Genomic DNA, 17,179 nt, shown 5'->3' with positions numbered 1-17,179 from the left:
ATTTATTTCTGCAGGGAAAACAAAAGATCTCCATACAGTTTAAAGGTTGTCTCAGCTTGAAATTGTTAATGTCTTAAGTCCTTTTTACTTCTTAGATCAGCCATGTTTCCTTCCACAATGTGCATTTGTAGAGCATAATTATTTTGTATCACATAGTGATTTTTCAATTCTTTTCTTTTAGCAAGAGAATCCTTTATGCGCATACTGTATCACACCGACCATCTTTATGTAAAACATATAAAGGCAGACCTGCTCTCGGTGAAATGTGGAAGTTAGGGACTGGCGGTGAGAACCCATTTCTCTCATGTAGCCAATCCCCCCCCCATTATTCTCAGTCAACCCTAAAGGGTTCCCTGAGTCCTGAGGTTACTCAGAACACAGTCTGTAAGGCAGTAATCCAGCTGAGCACAAAGCTAGAAGTGAGAAAGATGTCCTGTGATTGGATGGGCCTGTGAGCCTATTTCCTTATCTGAAAATGGTTATGATCTATTTCCATTCTGGGCTTACTGGATGGATTAAATGAGATAATGCTGATTTGTAAAAGTAGCACACAGCTCTGGAAACCATCATTCACATCCCAGACTAGAGAAATGTAAGTAAATATACACAATATTTACCACAAATGAAAACTGACTAAAGGGATATATTTTCAGCCATGCAGAAGGTCAGTGTTTACACAAAGTAGTACTGCAGTGACCTGAAATATAGTGAGCTGCGAAGGGGAAATATAAGCACCAGAGATGTAAAATTACATTCTTACGTGACCACACCTACCTACCTATCTGCCTGTCCCTCTCTTTCGCTTTCCTCCCCCCACATCAATAAAATAATAAGTACCGTTTTTTGAGCTTTTGCTGTGCGCCTGGTATCCTGTTAAATGCACTAGCTTTCACCACCACCCAGTGTGTCTGGTTCTATGTCACACAGCTTGTAAGTGGCATAGTCAACCAGAACCTATATCTCTTGGACACGTTTTTAATCTCTACACTCTTTTGGTCCCACCATCTATAAAATAAAATTCATAGAACATAATAATTTGGCAATGCCATTTTATTCATAAATTACCCAGTATAACTAACTTTCGTTAATTAAAAAAAAAATTTTAATCCTACTTCCATTTATAAATGAATAATTTTGTGAATTTTCCAAAGTTCTTCCTAATACGTCATCACTTTATGACTCTGTTCAATTGTCAACACAACATGTTCTTTCCCCAAGACAGAACTATTCCTGAATATTTACCATGAAGGCAAATGAGGGATGTCGGCATTTGAGTTCTGCTGCCTATGAAGCTGATGATGGGCTTTGCAGCTGAGCACCAGTTGGCACGTACAGTTTTCAGCACTGCAAAACTCTAAAAGAGGAGTTTGTAAATTTGGCAGGACATGTAGACCAGGAATCATCCATCATCTGTTAGAGTTTATGAAGATCATTCCTATTCCCTGATTAATTGTGTATATTATTTTACCTGATAAGTTGCAGTAATTCCTCTTTTGGGGAGGAAGGGGTAAAGGGAGCTAAATAAATTGTGCTTGAGGGATTTGATTTATTTTGAAACATTAATGTGTCATGTGCTCTGAAGCCATGATTCTCTAAAGTTATTCCACAGTAAGGGTGCAAAGGAAATAGCCCAAGTCAGGGAAAAGATTGAAGGAAAAGTGCACAGTTGCCTTATACTGTGAAATTAAAATTCAAGCTCCCAAAACTGCGTGCTCATTTTATACAACATCTTATGTAAGAGCAGTGCTGGGGAAATAATGTGTTCCTCGGGATAAATTAGTTGGTTACTTTTATATTAAATAAGCTATACGTAGTGATACAGAAAGACTTCTGAAATAGCACCAGCTAGATTTTAAATTATGGGAAAGTACTGACTTATATGCATGTCATCTAAGGAAAAGCAACATGATTTAATAGGAAGCGATTGGAAGTAAGTGTTGGAACCATGAAGTGGAGGCCACCCAAGGGCAGCACACAGATTACCCCCACTCTGAACATAACGGTTAGAGCGTTCTGCTTTGGAGGGAGAATGGAGCTGAGCTTAAATTCCACTCCACCTCCTACTACACATGCGCCCCGGGATAGTTTATTTAGTCTTTGTGAGCCTCACTTACCTTTTATAGAAGATGGGGAGAATAATTTGATTAGGTGGGTTAAATTTGTTACTGCATTAAAACTCAGCACAGAGTAAACATTCAAGAAGTATCACCTATTTGATTTGGTTTCAAGGAAATTTGAAAGTTGGTAAACTGAGTTTGGGGGAAACGGGATATTTTCTAAAGAAATTTGCATATGTTTGTCTCTGATTTGTGTCCATACTCAGCTCAGTGTTGTAGAGAAGTAGAGGGTGACTACAGTGGTTGTGATATGTATTGAGAAACGAATGCAGAATGTACAAGCCTCAAACATTTTCTAGTGTATTTCATGGTTGTACCTAGTAGGTGTGTTTGCATACACATGTGTGTATGTGAATAGTATGTACATAAATATAGTGCGCATGTATACAAAAGTAAAGCCAAATCAAAGACAGTGATGTTTCTCAAGCTCTGTCTTAGGGTAGTTTGAGAGACAGTGCCACGTACTGACTCCTCTTTCAGAGCTCTCTGTTACTCTTTCGTTGAGTAGATGTTTATTTTAGAGAAATTGTTTTTCTCCTTTTGAATTGAATAGCTCTAGGTGATATTATCATGGCCAAATGTCTTACTTTTATAAAAGCCCAACCTCATCAGATTATTGCTGGGCGTTCATTAGAAAGGGAAAAGATCTTGAAGGGGCATCATATTTATTGACACAAAACTAATACACCAGAAAGATAAGTGATAAATCAGTTTCATAAAAACGCAAACTTCTAGAGAATCCTATAACCTCCCCTGAAGTTTCGGTCCCAGTTGATGATCTCAGCTTTTGATCCATCAATCTCACATCTTGGGGAGATAAGAGAGGGAAGATTAGATCATTAACTTGCCTTAAATTTCCTTAAATCATCATCAACTCTCCTTTTTCTAAATGAGTGGGTCACCTATCTTTTCCACAACTTTCCTCTAATGTGCCATTTCCTTTTGTCCCTGAGCCCGGAGGCTTCCTCAGCAGCGTGTGTTCACTTTCTCTGTCGTACCTCTCCTCTCTCAGTCCTGTGCTTTCTAGCTCATTCTCCCATGGCCATTCTCACCAACTAGACTTTTTCCATTCCATCTGGTTGCTATGCTATACTAATTATATTGTATAGTATAAAAATAATACTATGCTAGTTTTATATTTAAAAGCATTTAAATATAGAAATAAATTTGATGGACTAGAAGGGCTAAAAATATAATAAAAAATTAAGTGAATCCCATCCATTCAAAGGCTCCACAATAACAATAATACAACAACCATAGGTATAGCATATTACTATTGCTGTAATTCCCTCTTGAGCTATATTTATTCTTTTATTAGTTTAATTAATTTGGGTGAGCTTTACTCATTGAATTGTATTCTGATTGAAAGAGTAGAAACTGGCAGTTGTAGATAGGTTGTGTAATGCCTCCTTTGTGGCCTCAGGTTACTTAATATTGACTCCTGTTCTATTGTAAATATGTTGCTTACATCAAACCCTTGGACATTGAACAAATCCATTTAATCCAAGGCAAGAATTACCTAGTTTTTCACCCTTACCAGCTCCTCAGCAGGTAGTTGGCTACATGAGTAAGAGTCACCGTGGATCATTTTGTCCCTGAAGTTCAGTCCACAGGTGGTCTTCGTGGAGGTGACAGTGGGGCAATGCATGCTTACTTATAACCTGAAACTATTTCTGGGGAAGCTTACTTGCCAAGAAATTATATTGAGCCACCATTCTACTTAGTGATGAGACGGACTCAAGTCTTAGAGTCCATTGGTCGTACTCCAGAATCGTAACTCCTGGGAAACCAGAAGGTCATGCCAGCTGGCCTTCTCTAACTGTCCCAGACCTTTTTGAGAGTTCTCAGACCAACACATTTGAAAATATTAGCATGCCTAGGACTCACCTAGCAATCTTGTTAAATTACAGATTCTGCTTTAGTAGATCTGGGGTAGGGTCTGCGACTCTGCCTTTCTCCCAAGTTCCCAGTGGATGCCAGGGCTGCTGCTCTGTACACTGCACTTGTGGTAACAAGGTCTTAATGGGCTCTTTTTCAGTCTTGTTTGTACACTGGAATCTCTGGAGAGCCTCGAAATGACGGATGCACGGGTCCCACTTCAGAGAATCTCGTTTAAAGGGTCTAAGGTGTGGCCTGGGCAGCATGCATGGTCAAGCGTGAGAGCCTCTGCCCTAGAGGTCATCATCCCAGCCCTGGATATCACTACGACCCACTTTTGAGTAAAGCGTCCCTGTCCTTATCCCTCTTTTTCTCCATCAGACTCATGTTGTAAAAAACCCACTTGACACTCTATCTGTACCGCAACAGCGGAGTATGGCCACACATCTAAGGGGGTCCCAAGACTCCCTTCCTCCTGACTATTTCAAAATTTCGCTCCTCTCAAACCTTCAAAGCTCCCTCTCAATTCTGCACAAAACAGTTTCTCTATCACTTGAAAAAAAAAAAAAAAGGAAACTGAAGGAATTACTCATCTTCACACCGTAACCATGTTCTCTGCCTCCTTTTTGCACCTACACTCAGGTCCTGGATCCAGGCCTCATGTACCCTGGATCCAAGGCATCTACTCCTGAAACCACCTCTTCCACTCCTGAGTCTCCCATTTCCCACTCTGGATTATCCCGTTGCCATCTTCCATGCTGTGATAGTCTCATCCCCAGAAAAGCCTCTCTAGCCCATTTTCAAGTCACTGCCCTCTTTCTCTGCTTTCCCCTAGCTTGCCAGTCAAACTGCTCTCTCAAGTCTGAGGAATGATCTTGCCAAATTCATGATTTATACTGCTGAGGCCTCTCCTCTGCATTTGACCCATCTGAGCACCCCCTCTTTCTTAAAATACTTGTTGCGCTTCACTTTCCTGACCTTGGGCACTCTGCCTCGTGCTGTTCCACACCCACTAATTCATCCTTACCTCTGCATAGGTTTCTTGCCACCGCGACTGTCTGTGCATGGCCAGTCCCCTCACCCTTTCCAGGTCTCTTGTCCTCAACTATCACCTCCTGAGAAAGACCTTCCCTGTACTCTCTTTAAATGAGCCATCACCGCCCCTGCCCAGTCTTCTGTATATCCTGACTCTGAGTTTGTCACCACCTGAAATACTATATCTTTGCTTGGGTTTTTGTCCATTTATGTATCAGACAGTTCACCCAGTAATAATATAAATCCCTTTAGGGCAGGGAGTTTGCTTATTTGATTCTGTGCTCTTGACACAGAATTTGAACATGTCTGACACAGAGTAGACACTCAATAAATATGTGCTAAATAAATGAATGTTCCTGAAACCATTCTCCAATTCCCCTGAGAACTCTTAAGCCCACTGACTATCCATCATGCACAAACATTTCAGTTGTGAAATTTCCCTTCTGATTCATGACAGAATTTCCTTCCATCTCTTGTCACTGATTAAAAGAGTTTGTGTATCCCAACAAACCCACTCACGAGTTCCACCTTGGTTTATGTAGCTCGTTTGTCTTCCTTCTTCTGTAATGAACTTGCACATCTTCTGCCTCTGTGTGCACAAGTCTACAAATGTGCATCAGGTCCCAAAGGAGTAACTATTCCAAGAGTGTGAGTTCTTAAAAAAAAAAAGAAAAAAAAGAAAACAACAGTCCCCCATTTCTTTAAAAATACATAATGGCTGCCTCTCCTGAGATATTTTTATATTGTGTCTCTAGAGGAAGAATTCCAGCTGATGGCCTATTGCAGGGCAGAGGCCCATAGACAGACAGTCTGGCTCCAATTTATGTGCTGTGCTAAAATGGCTAATAGGCGTTAGTATTTTGATATAGAGAAGTGCCATACTTGAACCTGACTTGGTCATATGCTGGTAAATTCAGCTTAGAATCACACATTTAAGGGCCAAGTGTTACTCATTTTCTTCATCTTCCTTCCTTCCTTCTCTCTCTCCCTCCCTCTCTCTCTTTCTCTCTCTCTCTCTTTTTCTCTCTCTCTCTCTCTCAAGTCAAACATCTTGGGAATAGTTTCAGTATTTTAATAAAGCAGTACACAGAGTAAATTGGCAGAAGTTCAGTTTGTCCCATATTAAACTCTGCTGTAGATACTTTGAACCTATTGGAACTGTTATACATGTAAAATACGAGTATGCATCAGAACTTCCACAAAACCCTGTTAGTGCCTTTATTATCCCACTTTTTCCCTCTATCCAAGTTTTCACTATCACTTCATTTCATACCCTGAACTCAACCCTCACTACAGGTAAACTGAAAAAAGGCAATAACTCTTAATTCATAAGGTGCCCATAATTCTACAAACATCTAATGAAAATGAGCAAACATCTCTGTATAAAACTTGGGTTCAATCCAGAAGTAAATTTAACTCTCAAGTGCCTGATAAAACCATGGAATTGCAGGCACTGGCAGCTCATTCCCAGTAGTCTGGCAAGGCAGAGGGAGCCCAATATTACAGAGACCTTGCTAAGGCCACCCCCCACCAAATTCCTGGTCATCTTTCTTGGATTCTTACATCTGTGGGTCCTTTAGCTGGAAAAATGTGATACTATAATCTTCTTACTTAGAATGAACTGTCCCAGTGACTTAGTAAGCTGGGGCCTGGAGGGGGAGATAAAATTAGGTATTTGAAAGTAAGCCCTCACTAGACATTCTCTTAGAAACAAGATCACCACATCTTACAGGCATGGTTTTCCTTGGCTTGTGGCATGACTGTCCGTAGCCTGTCTATGCCAAAACATCACCCTTTCAACAAGCCTCACTCTTTGCAAACCTTAGTAAATAAAATACAGCTAGTTCACACTCTGGCAAACCTCAAACCTAAACGTTCCCAGTTCACAAATGATATTTTGCCAAAGCTCTTACTAAGTCCTGACTCTAGGACGGTGTGTGATGTGGAATCACCGTAGTTGGAAAGCAAATGAATAGCTCCTTCCAGTGCCGTGGGCCTGTACTCGGGTGGAGTGCTCAAGTACAGTTTTCATCACACCATGCGCTGTGCTTACTTGTTAGAGAATGCTTGTTGATTTTCTAAAAATCATATTTGTTTGCATGCTTATCAGGTGCACAAAATGCATTCTTCATGGATTTTCCTATCACTGTTGGGGTAGCATACAGAGTTACATACTTCAGAAGCGTGGAATGGATGAAAGTAACAATCAAAGAGGAACAGTATGTTTTCTCCCATCCCCATAGATCTGATCTGTAAATGCAAAGAATGTGAAGCATGAACAGAAGAAAGTCAATAATTTTATTTAAAACTTAAAAAAGAAAAATTGGCAAATCGAAGGCTAAGAATTTAAGCAACCTCATCTCGAGAAGGAAAACCTTTTAAATAAGACATTTCTGAGACCCCATCTGAAATATATATCTTTAGGGCAGTAATCATCAGAAACATACGGAGTAGTGTGGAGCTCAGTTTTATTGTCTTGCCTCAGTGAACATTCCTCAAAAGCATAAAGCATCACTAATGGAATTATATGTTTTCATGCTATAATTACATTTGATTTTTCCTTATATTTCTGTAGACTTTTTGTTCATGGTCCCATGACTAGACAGCATATTTACAAGTTTTCTATGTCCTCAGTCTATCCAACCCCCACCGGACCCCACCAAAGAGAGAGAAAGGAATTTTTTTTTAACAGAAAAAAAGACAAATGAGTATTTTAAAAATTTTTATTCAAACTTCAGATATTTTCTTTCAACAACAAAAACATGAACAACAAAATAAGAAAAGAGAACCTTATACTTGAGGAAAACAGAGCAAGCGATCCCTTTGAGTTTCCAAACTCCTTGAGACACAAAATGGGAACTTCATCTTTTTGTTCTTGTTCTTGAATCCTATTTGTTGGATAAAATGGAATGGATTTGATCTTTGAGCGTGTTGCTCCACATGATCCTGTCACTGGAAGACAGATGAACCTGGCAGGAGAGTCAAAGTCGAGTCCTCCTGCCAGGAGGACACGAGACCAGGTTCCGTCAAGTATGTGAGCAATGAACATCTGTTTTTGAGAAGAGAGAATTTCGAGCTATGAAATCCACAGAAGTCTCTCAGGAAGAGATGTAATAATTAGAAAATTATGTCGACATCCAATATGTTATTATCATCCTGTCTTGCTCTTCTCCCATAGCAAGTCTTCGATTTGTTCAGCGCAGTTCAGCAAACTCTTTCTTTCTTAGCTTAGCACTCAAGTCCTATGCTCTGGGTTTTAATCACTACAGAATATGAGGCTGCTCGGGTTTCCCCCTCAAAGCGTTATGAAAGGAAGTATTGGAAGAATATTCGTTGTTGCAGTGTAGGTGTGGAGAGTGAGAAGGGGCTTCTCCTTGTTAAGTGGAATAAGTTTGGGGGTGTATAGGAATACTGCTGGGCCTGACCTGGGTTGCATATTCTTATCATAAATTGAAGTCAAGTTAACATTACATTTTCTTAAGTTGAAATACATTTCTCGAAATGTCATTTATTAGAACATGAAAACACAAGTTCAGGACTCTCTCCTTAAATCCTTCCAATCTGGCTCCTGGCCCAGCCACTCGACCCAAACCACCCTCTGAGGTCTTCCAAAATAACTTCTCAGCCAAAATCAATAATATCTTTCTAGACTTGTCAGCTTTATTCGAAACCATATTCTTCTCCCTGTTAACGTTAGCTCCATTCTACTCTGAAGTTCTGAGGATGTGTTCCTTTTAGGCTTTTTTATTTTCTGTATCTCCAGAGTCACACCTATAGTAGTTCTCTTTAGAGATCATTCCAACTTTGATCATTTTTAAACACGATGTTTGAACCTGAGTTACTTCCCTATCCCTAAACTCTCCTTAACTTTTTAAAGTCTTACACCTCTTGATGCTAGCCTGTCAACTACAGTTAGTCACAATAAAGTATGAACTATGGTCTTGATTCTCAGCTCATTGGCACTCTGTAACATCTTGGTTTCTGTAAACAAAAAATAAATCACTTTGACTCCTTACTAATCCCTTACTTTCATTAAACTTCTAAATGTATGTATTTTCTACTTAGATTACATTTCCTAAATTAATAAAGGGTTTCATTATCCTCAACCCTTCTCTCTTCATTCCTAGTCAAATGCAAATTAGACAAAACTGTACACATAGGCTGATAAATATTGCCAGTTGATCAAAATGCAATTCATAATTAAGTGGTGGTCTCACCTGCTCCACCATCTCTTCTTGTCCCACCTCCAGACAACATAGTCTGCTCAAGACCTACAAACATCCAACAGACCTACTATTCTCCCATTCCTACTTCTTATTTGTCATCATTTATAAAAGGATGTCCTTTCCTCTTTTTAATAAGTTTGTTCCATTCTTCAGTACCCCATCCAGATATATTTCTCCCAAGGACTTTCCAATGAGTATATGTAAAGTGGAGCCTATGAACTAGCTTGCTTTCTTCCTCCTGCTCCCATGTACATGTGAAAATGTATCCTGTCATCTTTATGGGCTTATAAATCCCTGCAAATTCACTGATGTATCTGTATATTTAGTATGTCTTAGATAACTCTTTGGAAAGACACCTTTTCAGATAATTGGGAAATATTTTTGAATCTTAGGTAAAAATACGTACAGTCTCCTCGTCCCCACCCTCCACAATAATATGTACTTCAGATATTTTTACTAATAACTGTAGTACTGAAATTTTACCTCATTATGTGTGCATTTTCTTTTCAGGATCCCCCCATGGCTGTAACTCTTGGACTTCGAATGGAGGAAATGATTTTTAATCTTGCTGATACACACTTATTTTTTAATGATTTAGAGGTAAGAATTTTAACAGAATAGCTGTATCCAATTATTAAAACTCTTAGATGGTTTCTATATATGCAGATAACCTCAAGAAAACTGAAAGAGAGAGAGAACAGTAAAGTTGCTGTCAAAGGTATATATTGTATATACAAATATAAACAAAAGTTAAAGTATGTTAATGAATTATACTTAAGTACTGGTGCACACTTAGAACAAAACTGTCTCGGAAGAGAAGCAGGTCTGCTTTGCTGCCCCATACCATACACCCCTATCCATTGCGCCTCTTCTTTTTAGTGTCTCAACCATAACCCATTTAGCACCTTTGGAATCACCATTGGCTTTTCCAGGTTACTAATCGGGACACTATTTAGGTTAATTGCTGGACAGTCGTCACAGGTACTATTCATGGTGCTAACATGGGTCATAAAATTTTGCAGATCACCTGAAACCTAATTTTAGACATGATCACTTCTTATTTCCTCCTGTTTCAGATAAAACAGTGCTAGAGCTATTTACATAGCATATCTAACTAGCATGAGTGCATTTATTCTCTGCTTTTGTTGTTGTTGTTGTTCTAAGTTATCTTTTTACTTCCAACCTCAAATGAAGAGAAAGTAAAAACAACAACAAAATGAAAAGACCCCAGAAAAAATAGCCTCAGGTAGCTGAATAGGGACTGTAATATGATATATAATCTGGGAGCTGATGATCTGAGTTATTAGACGTGCAGATGATAAAACTGGGAATCACTGTGTAGCTTGGGCACCAGGCAGGAGTACTTCTCCGTCAAATGCAACTATGCTGAAAACAGATTTCTCTTTCTTTTTTTTCAATGTCATATTTAAATTTATTTTTTTATCTTATGATTTCACCATGGAATAAGTGTCTATAATCATATTATGAACGAAGAGGGAGATTATTATACTGAATCCCCACCTGTGCTCTGTATTTTACATTGGGCTTCCCGTTACTTAATTAATAACCTTTTGAAACGAATATGTTTATCACATTATTTTTGTAGAGTTGAAACTGTAGGGTCCACAAGCATAAAAATCATGTCTCTGTTTACCTACTAGCTAAGTGGTAGAACTGGTGTTTGAAACTCTGGCCTCTGTCTGGCTCCAAAGCACATACTTCTGCCCCTACACCATGTTAAAGTTAACAGAAGTGTGTGAGGAAAATCAGCCAAATTAGTCAGTGTCATTTATTTATTTATTTATTTTATTTACTTACTTATCTTAGTTTCAGGTGTATAAAACAATGTAACAGTTAGACATTTACACCCCTCACACCCCACCCCCACCCACAATCTACTACCCCTCTGACATCACATATAGCTGTTACAATTCCATTGACACTATTCCCTATGCTGTACTCCACATCCTGTGACTCTATATACATGTATTTAATTATAGTTGACATTCAATATTATTCAACCTCAGTTTCAGGTGTACAGGGTAGTGGTCAGGCATCTACACAGTCCATGAAATAGTCTCCCTAATAAGTCCAGTGCCCATCTGGCACCCTACATAATCTTTACAACATGATTGATTATATTCCTCAAATTGTCTTTCATATCCCAGTGACAATACCGTGCTTACTAATTTGTACCTTCTAATCCTTTTACCTTCTCCCCCATCTCCCCTCCCATCTAGCAACCATCAGTTTTTTTCTCTATATCTCTGAGTCTGTTTATGTTTTGTTTGTTCATTTATTCTGTTCTTTAGACTCCACGTATTAGTGAGATCATATGATATTTGTCTTTCTCCATCTGACTTATTTCACTTAATATATTATTCTCTAGGCCCATCCATGCCGTAGTCAGTGTCTTCAATAAGTTTGTTTGTTTATTTATTTATTTATTTATTTATTTATTTATTTTTAAGTGACAAGATCTTAAAGCTAATTTTAGTTACAATTGAGATGTAAGAGCAAAAACCATTATGCCACATATATCATAAATATATGTGCTGGAAATCTGTAATAGCAGCATTTTGTTATTGTGTTTTTCTCTTCAGTGGGTTACTATTTTTACTGGACGATAAAATTACCGTCTGTTTAAAGAAGTTTGCTTTTTTTTTCTTTAATGGACAATATGAAAAATCGATATTCCCAGGCAAGTTTTCCAGTTTAGATAATAATAAATAATAATCACCTCTCTAAAACATTATTTAAATTAATTTTGCTACTTATTCCTGTGTAGTGTACAAAATGGTTTTATATATACATCATAATAGGAAACACATTTTAACCTTTTGGAACTTGAATTATTTTATATAGAGTGATAACTAATCTTGGATTGGTTTTTCTGTTGGTTGAAATGGATTCGTTTCATTCTGAAGAGAATTCTAAGATTATCAGTCCTTTCAAACCTGTAAAAGACATAAAAGGAAATTTCATGTGGTTTTATCCAAATTTTGTAGTTTTTATTTCATTTCATTAATTATTTTTTACTAGAAATAAATGGAATAAATGACCCATTAGCTATTTTATTGGCACATTAGAAGACAGATGGAATAAATTTACCACCCAACTTTTAACAGAACACTAAAGTGAGGAAGTGGAAGTAGCATATAATGAATTTGCAAATACTTTAGCAAGGTTGACATGAATATTTATATATCAGAAAAATGTGGTCAGCTATGGTGCTTTAAGAATTTTAATTTTGGATTACATACTATATAAAATATATATTTTCAAATACCTGGCATGATCTCTGGTAGACACACTGAGAAAATATTGGTATTGACTTTCTCTTCTGTGATTATAAGTTGTTTAGTTGTGTTTTAGAACATGATAAAAATTTTATTTGACTCAGATACAAGACTTAGTATCCAACAATACAGTACTTAGTCAAAGAAATGATTGGGTCTCTGCACATAAATTGATTGAATTCCACACATGTATGCCACATGCACACATGCACTTTCAGATGAAGTGCCCAAGGAAACTCAAAGGCTTATTACTGACTTAAGTGAGATAAACACTAAAACCAATAAAATCTAAACAATAGGTTTCAAGATCATTCAGTACCATTACATGTATATCCACTATCCTTCTGCATCTGATTTTGAAAGTCAGCTTTACTTTCACCCAAGTTTTTATTTCAGTAAAACCTTTTGTAATCAAAGATTATCATGGGCTTCAAAACTGGTATTAAACCATTTCTGTTTCCGACGAAGGAGAATTCCTCAAGAGAGTAACTCCATCATTAGCCTATTACGTTGTCTTTCCTTGTGTATTTAATCTCTCAATATTTCTTTTCTTAACCTAAAAATCTGAGACTCAGATCCTTCAACAGATAATGCAACATATGTAGCAGCAGCTGCTTTTACATAATTCCTTAGAAGATGCACATTTAAATCCTCCTAAATGACTCTTTACTGCATCCTGCCCAACTGTAGAGAAGGCAAATGCTCAGACTACTCCCCCTAAAAAGAGAGTGTTCTGTTTAAATAAAATGTTATTTCAGTTAGAATAACTTCCAGAAAAGAAGGCACCAGGGAGTTCAGGCTCAAAAAAGTGAGAGAAGACCGCTATGGATTATAACTGATAAAGATCAGTGACAACGTTGTGGTCGCCTTATTAAACAAAATTAAAGAATTTAAGATGAGTACCAGAATTATCCCAAATGTTTGAGTTCTTATACTGAAGTTTGTTAAAAGTCAAAGCATGATGCTGTCTGTAGTATTTCGGGTTTTGGTCTAAATGATTCTTGCGAAGTTCTGAGTGAAAACTAATTGAAGAACAATTATTTAGATTTTTCTAAAAATGTAAGTGATTGAAGTTCAGGTTTCTTTCACTGGACTGTAATCCTTGGGCAAGAGTCCAGAGTCAACAAGCATAGTTAACTAGGCATAAATTTAAAGAGAAGTTCCATTTGGAAAAACCTCAAACGTAACTTCAAATATAGAGCTCATGGTCTAATAAGTTTGATATACTGATGTCCTCAGGAGTAAAAAAAAAAAAAAAACTGAGTTTGGGGGCAAAATGTATAAATTAATCATGTGAGTTAATACTTGAACTGTCAGAGGAATTTCTCTAAAAATTAGGATGAGAGGCTATTAAATGTAGAAATAACATCTAATTACCAGGGTAATTCATAAAAATGTTCTCCCACCTTTTTTTTTGCATATTATCAGTTTGTTGCAAAAGAAAGACATGGAAATTATTTACATGAGGAAAGATTTTCGAACTTAGGTGCAATGAGCAGCTGCATGTAATGCCATTTCAATAGTGATTTAATTTAGTCTACATATTTACCAAGAAAGTCACCATCTCTAAATAAGAAATAATCCTTGTCATCTAGAACTACGGTGCTACCTCCATATTCTGGGAGAAGAAATTATTTCCAACTTTCATGCTAACTGGTTAAATCTTTTTACTTTTCCCTTTAGAGCCCATTTTAAGACCTACTATTGTTGCTTGCAGCTCTTTTCCCTGAGATTTTTCTGGAAGCATAATACCTTTTTTGATTAAATTTTGGTCTGTACTCCTTTCAACGAATGAATACTCGGTCAAAATGGGGGAGAAACTTTCTAAATGCCTGTCCTACCATGAATCCCGTGGCCTCAGTTCTTACCCCATTTTCTCACTCTCCCCTCCTCTCTTGATATAAATATCTTCTTACACTCCTACCATCTAGAATATTACTCCATATCACCATAACTTTGGGTTATAAAATTTAAACAATTGTGGTAATTCTGTCAAGAACTATCATTTGTCTAGACAGACGTCTGCCATTTATTCAGCAGTGAATCACTGAGGGATTACTCTGAGACAGATTGTGCCTTAAGTGGGGGTATATCCGGGTGACCCAAACACCCCTTTCAGGGAACTTCCAGTCAGATTATCTTTTCAAGACCCTTCCTTACCTGTGAATATAGGTACAGGTTTATTCCTAAATTACTAAACGTAATTTATATAAATCATATGAACCTCTAAAATTAATTTACCTGAATTTTTAAGTTATGTACTAAAATTGGGCTAGTCATTAAGTTTTATATTTTAAAAGACACCTGAGTCAACTAGTTCATCCTAAACCTGTGATAGTATCTAATATACTCCATGTGGAAACCTGGAGACAAGATATTAAATATTTCACTACCAGATACTTCCAAGTCCTCTAATGAATACAAATAGTGACTGAAAAGCCTTTGTTTAGTATGGCATCCTATTTTCAAAATTAATAATTTTTTAATTTGTTTTGAATGGTTAGTACTATGTATCTAGTCACTCTGTGGCAATGACTAAAATAGTTGGAGGGGGAGAAAAGGCCCCAAAGGCTAAACCATACTTACCATGAGGTTAGTTAAGTACTAAATATTTTAAATGCCCTAGCCAAATTCCACCTTCAGATTATTACTATATCACTGGAACTTTGCAGATTGTTTGAAAATAAAGTAAGACTCTAAGAACAGAAAAGAAGAATTGTGTTCGTATCCAGAAAAGTTACCATTTGTTCTGAGCATGCTCTAACTTTGTCAAGCGTGTGGCTATACAGACCTAAAGGTGTTTTTTTTTCCTCTAAGTTTGTAGCACATCGGAGATGGTAAATCTTTATTAGTTACCTTGTACTTATAAGTATTCTTTTCAGTTTAAAGATTTTGGAACTTGAACAAAAGAAAACACTGACTTCTGTGGTTATTACCATTTTTTTCTGTGTTAAAAGACCAGGACTTTTAAAATAACACTAGCACACTAGCATGGTTCTTTCATGGTATCTCTGGCCAAGCAAAAAAGCAGGGAGTCATAGAAATCTCACAGGACACCATAATCATTAAGCCCGTCTGTGTCTGCTCAACAAAGAATAAACAAGAGTCACCACCTGAGGTGTTCAGACCAAACAAGCTTTGTATATTCATGTATCTTCAGATTAGCTTTGCTTCCATACTTACGTAAAACAGAAATGGAAAAATGGCAGAAAGTGAACAGCAGTGATTATTATAAAGATTCAAAAGAGAGTTTCTGATCAATAATCTTAAGACTAAAATTATGTTTTAAATTCTGAAGAAATGCACATACCATATGTTTTCAGGCCTCTTTATAGCACTCTTCCACATTTAGATCTTACAGAGTAGAATTGGTGCCATTTCCTAGCAGGAGATGATGGGATGGATGGGCAAATGCTGCCATCTTCTGGACGTAGCCTGATACATGGAAAGATGGACAAACTTTCAAACATGGTCACAAGCATCACTTCAAAAACAAATAACTTTTCCAATGTTTTCAACAGGAATGTGATCAAGTTCATATAGATGACGTTTCCTCAGATGATAATGGGCAAGACTTGAGGTAAGTCATGCCTTTTAGTATGCTATTTCCTACAGAAATTCAGCTATGGAGTTTTGCACATGTAATTATTTCTTTTATTTCTTTTTAATATATTTTGGGTGTTGCAGTACCTACAGTTTTGCAACTGATGGCTTCCATGCAGCTGCAAGTAGTGCAAACCTTTGTTTGCCAACAGGTGTAAGAGGAGGGGTTGACTGGATGAGGAAGTTGGCTTTTCGTTACAGAAGAGTAAAAGAATTATACAACACTTACAAGAACAATGTCGGAGGTACGTGTGGCTTTTTAAATTAAATAAAGGCACTGTAGATAGAGGTAAAATTTGAACTGTAGTTCCGTGTTCTATAGTACAGACTATCCTACTGTAAAATAAATTCAGATCTCATGCCAATCTCTACTGAGCCAGAATTTTAAGTTTCTTAGAGTGGGTAGGGGAGAAATCCAATTGCAAAATAAAACATGCAGCTCTGTCAAAGGAACTGGGAATTTTCTGTGCTCAGATATTTGGTCAAGATTTACAGTAGAATGTTTAGTTTGCCTTTCTTCAGCTGGGATGCTATCAGTGAAAACCAGACAGAGGAACTGATTGAGGCAGTGAGAAGAACACCTGTTTAAGGACAAGAGCCCCAGTCATTGAAGCAGACTTGTTAGCAATCATTACCTTTCTGGAATCCTATTAAAAGTAAATATAAACTGTGCTCTATGTCACTTCTAAGACTTCAACAAGTCTGTTGTATCCATTTAAAACTTACATGTTATCTGACACTATATTTTTCCCAGGTATATCGTGTTTCCCCGAAAATAAGACCTAGCCGGACCATCAGCTCTAATGAATCTTTGGAGCAAAAATTAATATAAGACCCAGTAAAATATGATATGGTATGATATGATATGATATTAAATTATACGCAGTCTTATATTATATTAAAACAAGACCTGGTCTTGTATAAGTCCCAGTCTTATTATAGTATATTATATAATACCCGGTCTTATATTAAAATAAGACTGGGTCTTATATTAATTTTACTCCAAAAGACGCATTAGAGC

General features: G+C 37.2%; 1 protein-coding gene and 1 pseudogene across 16 annotated transcripts in view; one reads left to right on the top strand and one right to left on the bottom strand.

The window, feature by feature from the left end:
- EYA4 (EYA transcriptional coactivator and phosphatase 4) overlaps positions 1–17,179 on the top strand; it is a 287,111-nt gene that overhangs the window by 254,915 nt on the left and 15,017 nt on the right. For all 16 annotated transcript variants that reach the window (XM_019732796.3, XM_019732795.3, XM_019732792.3 and 13 more), the window contains 3 exons: positions 9,767–9,856; positions 16,077–16,135; positions 16,243–16,403. In XM_019732796.3, the coding sequence (XP_019588355.1) occupies positions 9,767–9,856; positions 16,077–16,135; positions 16,243–16,403 (310 nt within the window). The remainder of the gene's footprint in view (positions 1–9,766; positions 9,857–16,076; positions 16,136–16,242; positions 16,404–17,179) is intronic.
- Positions 14,023–14,399, bottom strand: LOC109447979 (10 kDa heat shock protein, mitochondrial pseudogene; annotated as a pseudogene).

This window comes from Rhinolophus sinicus, chromosome 2 (genome assembly GCF_057876585.1).
Source record: "Rhinolophus sinicus isolate RSI-liver-muscle chromosome 2, RSI-T2T, whole genome shotgun sequence".
NCBI classification, from domain to species: Eukaryota; Metazoa; Chordata; class Mammalia; order Chiroptera; family Rhinolophidae; genus Rhinolophus; species Rhinolophus sinicus.
This window is presented reverse-complemented; position numbering and strand designations above follow the sequence as displayed.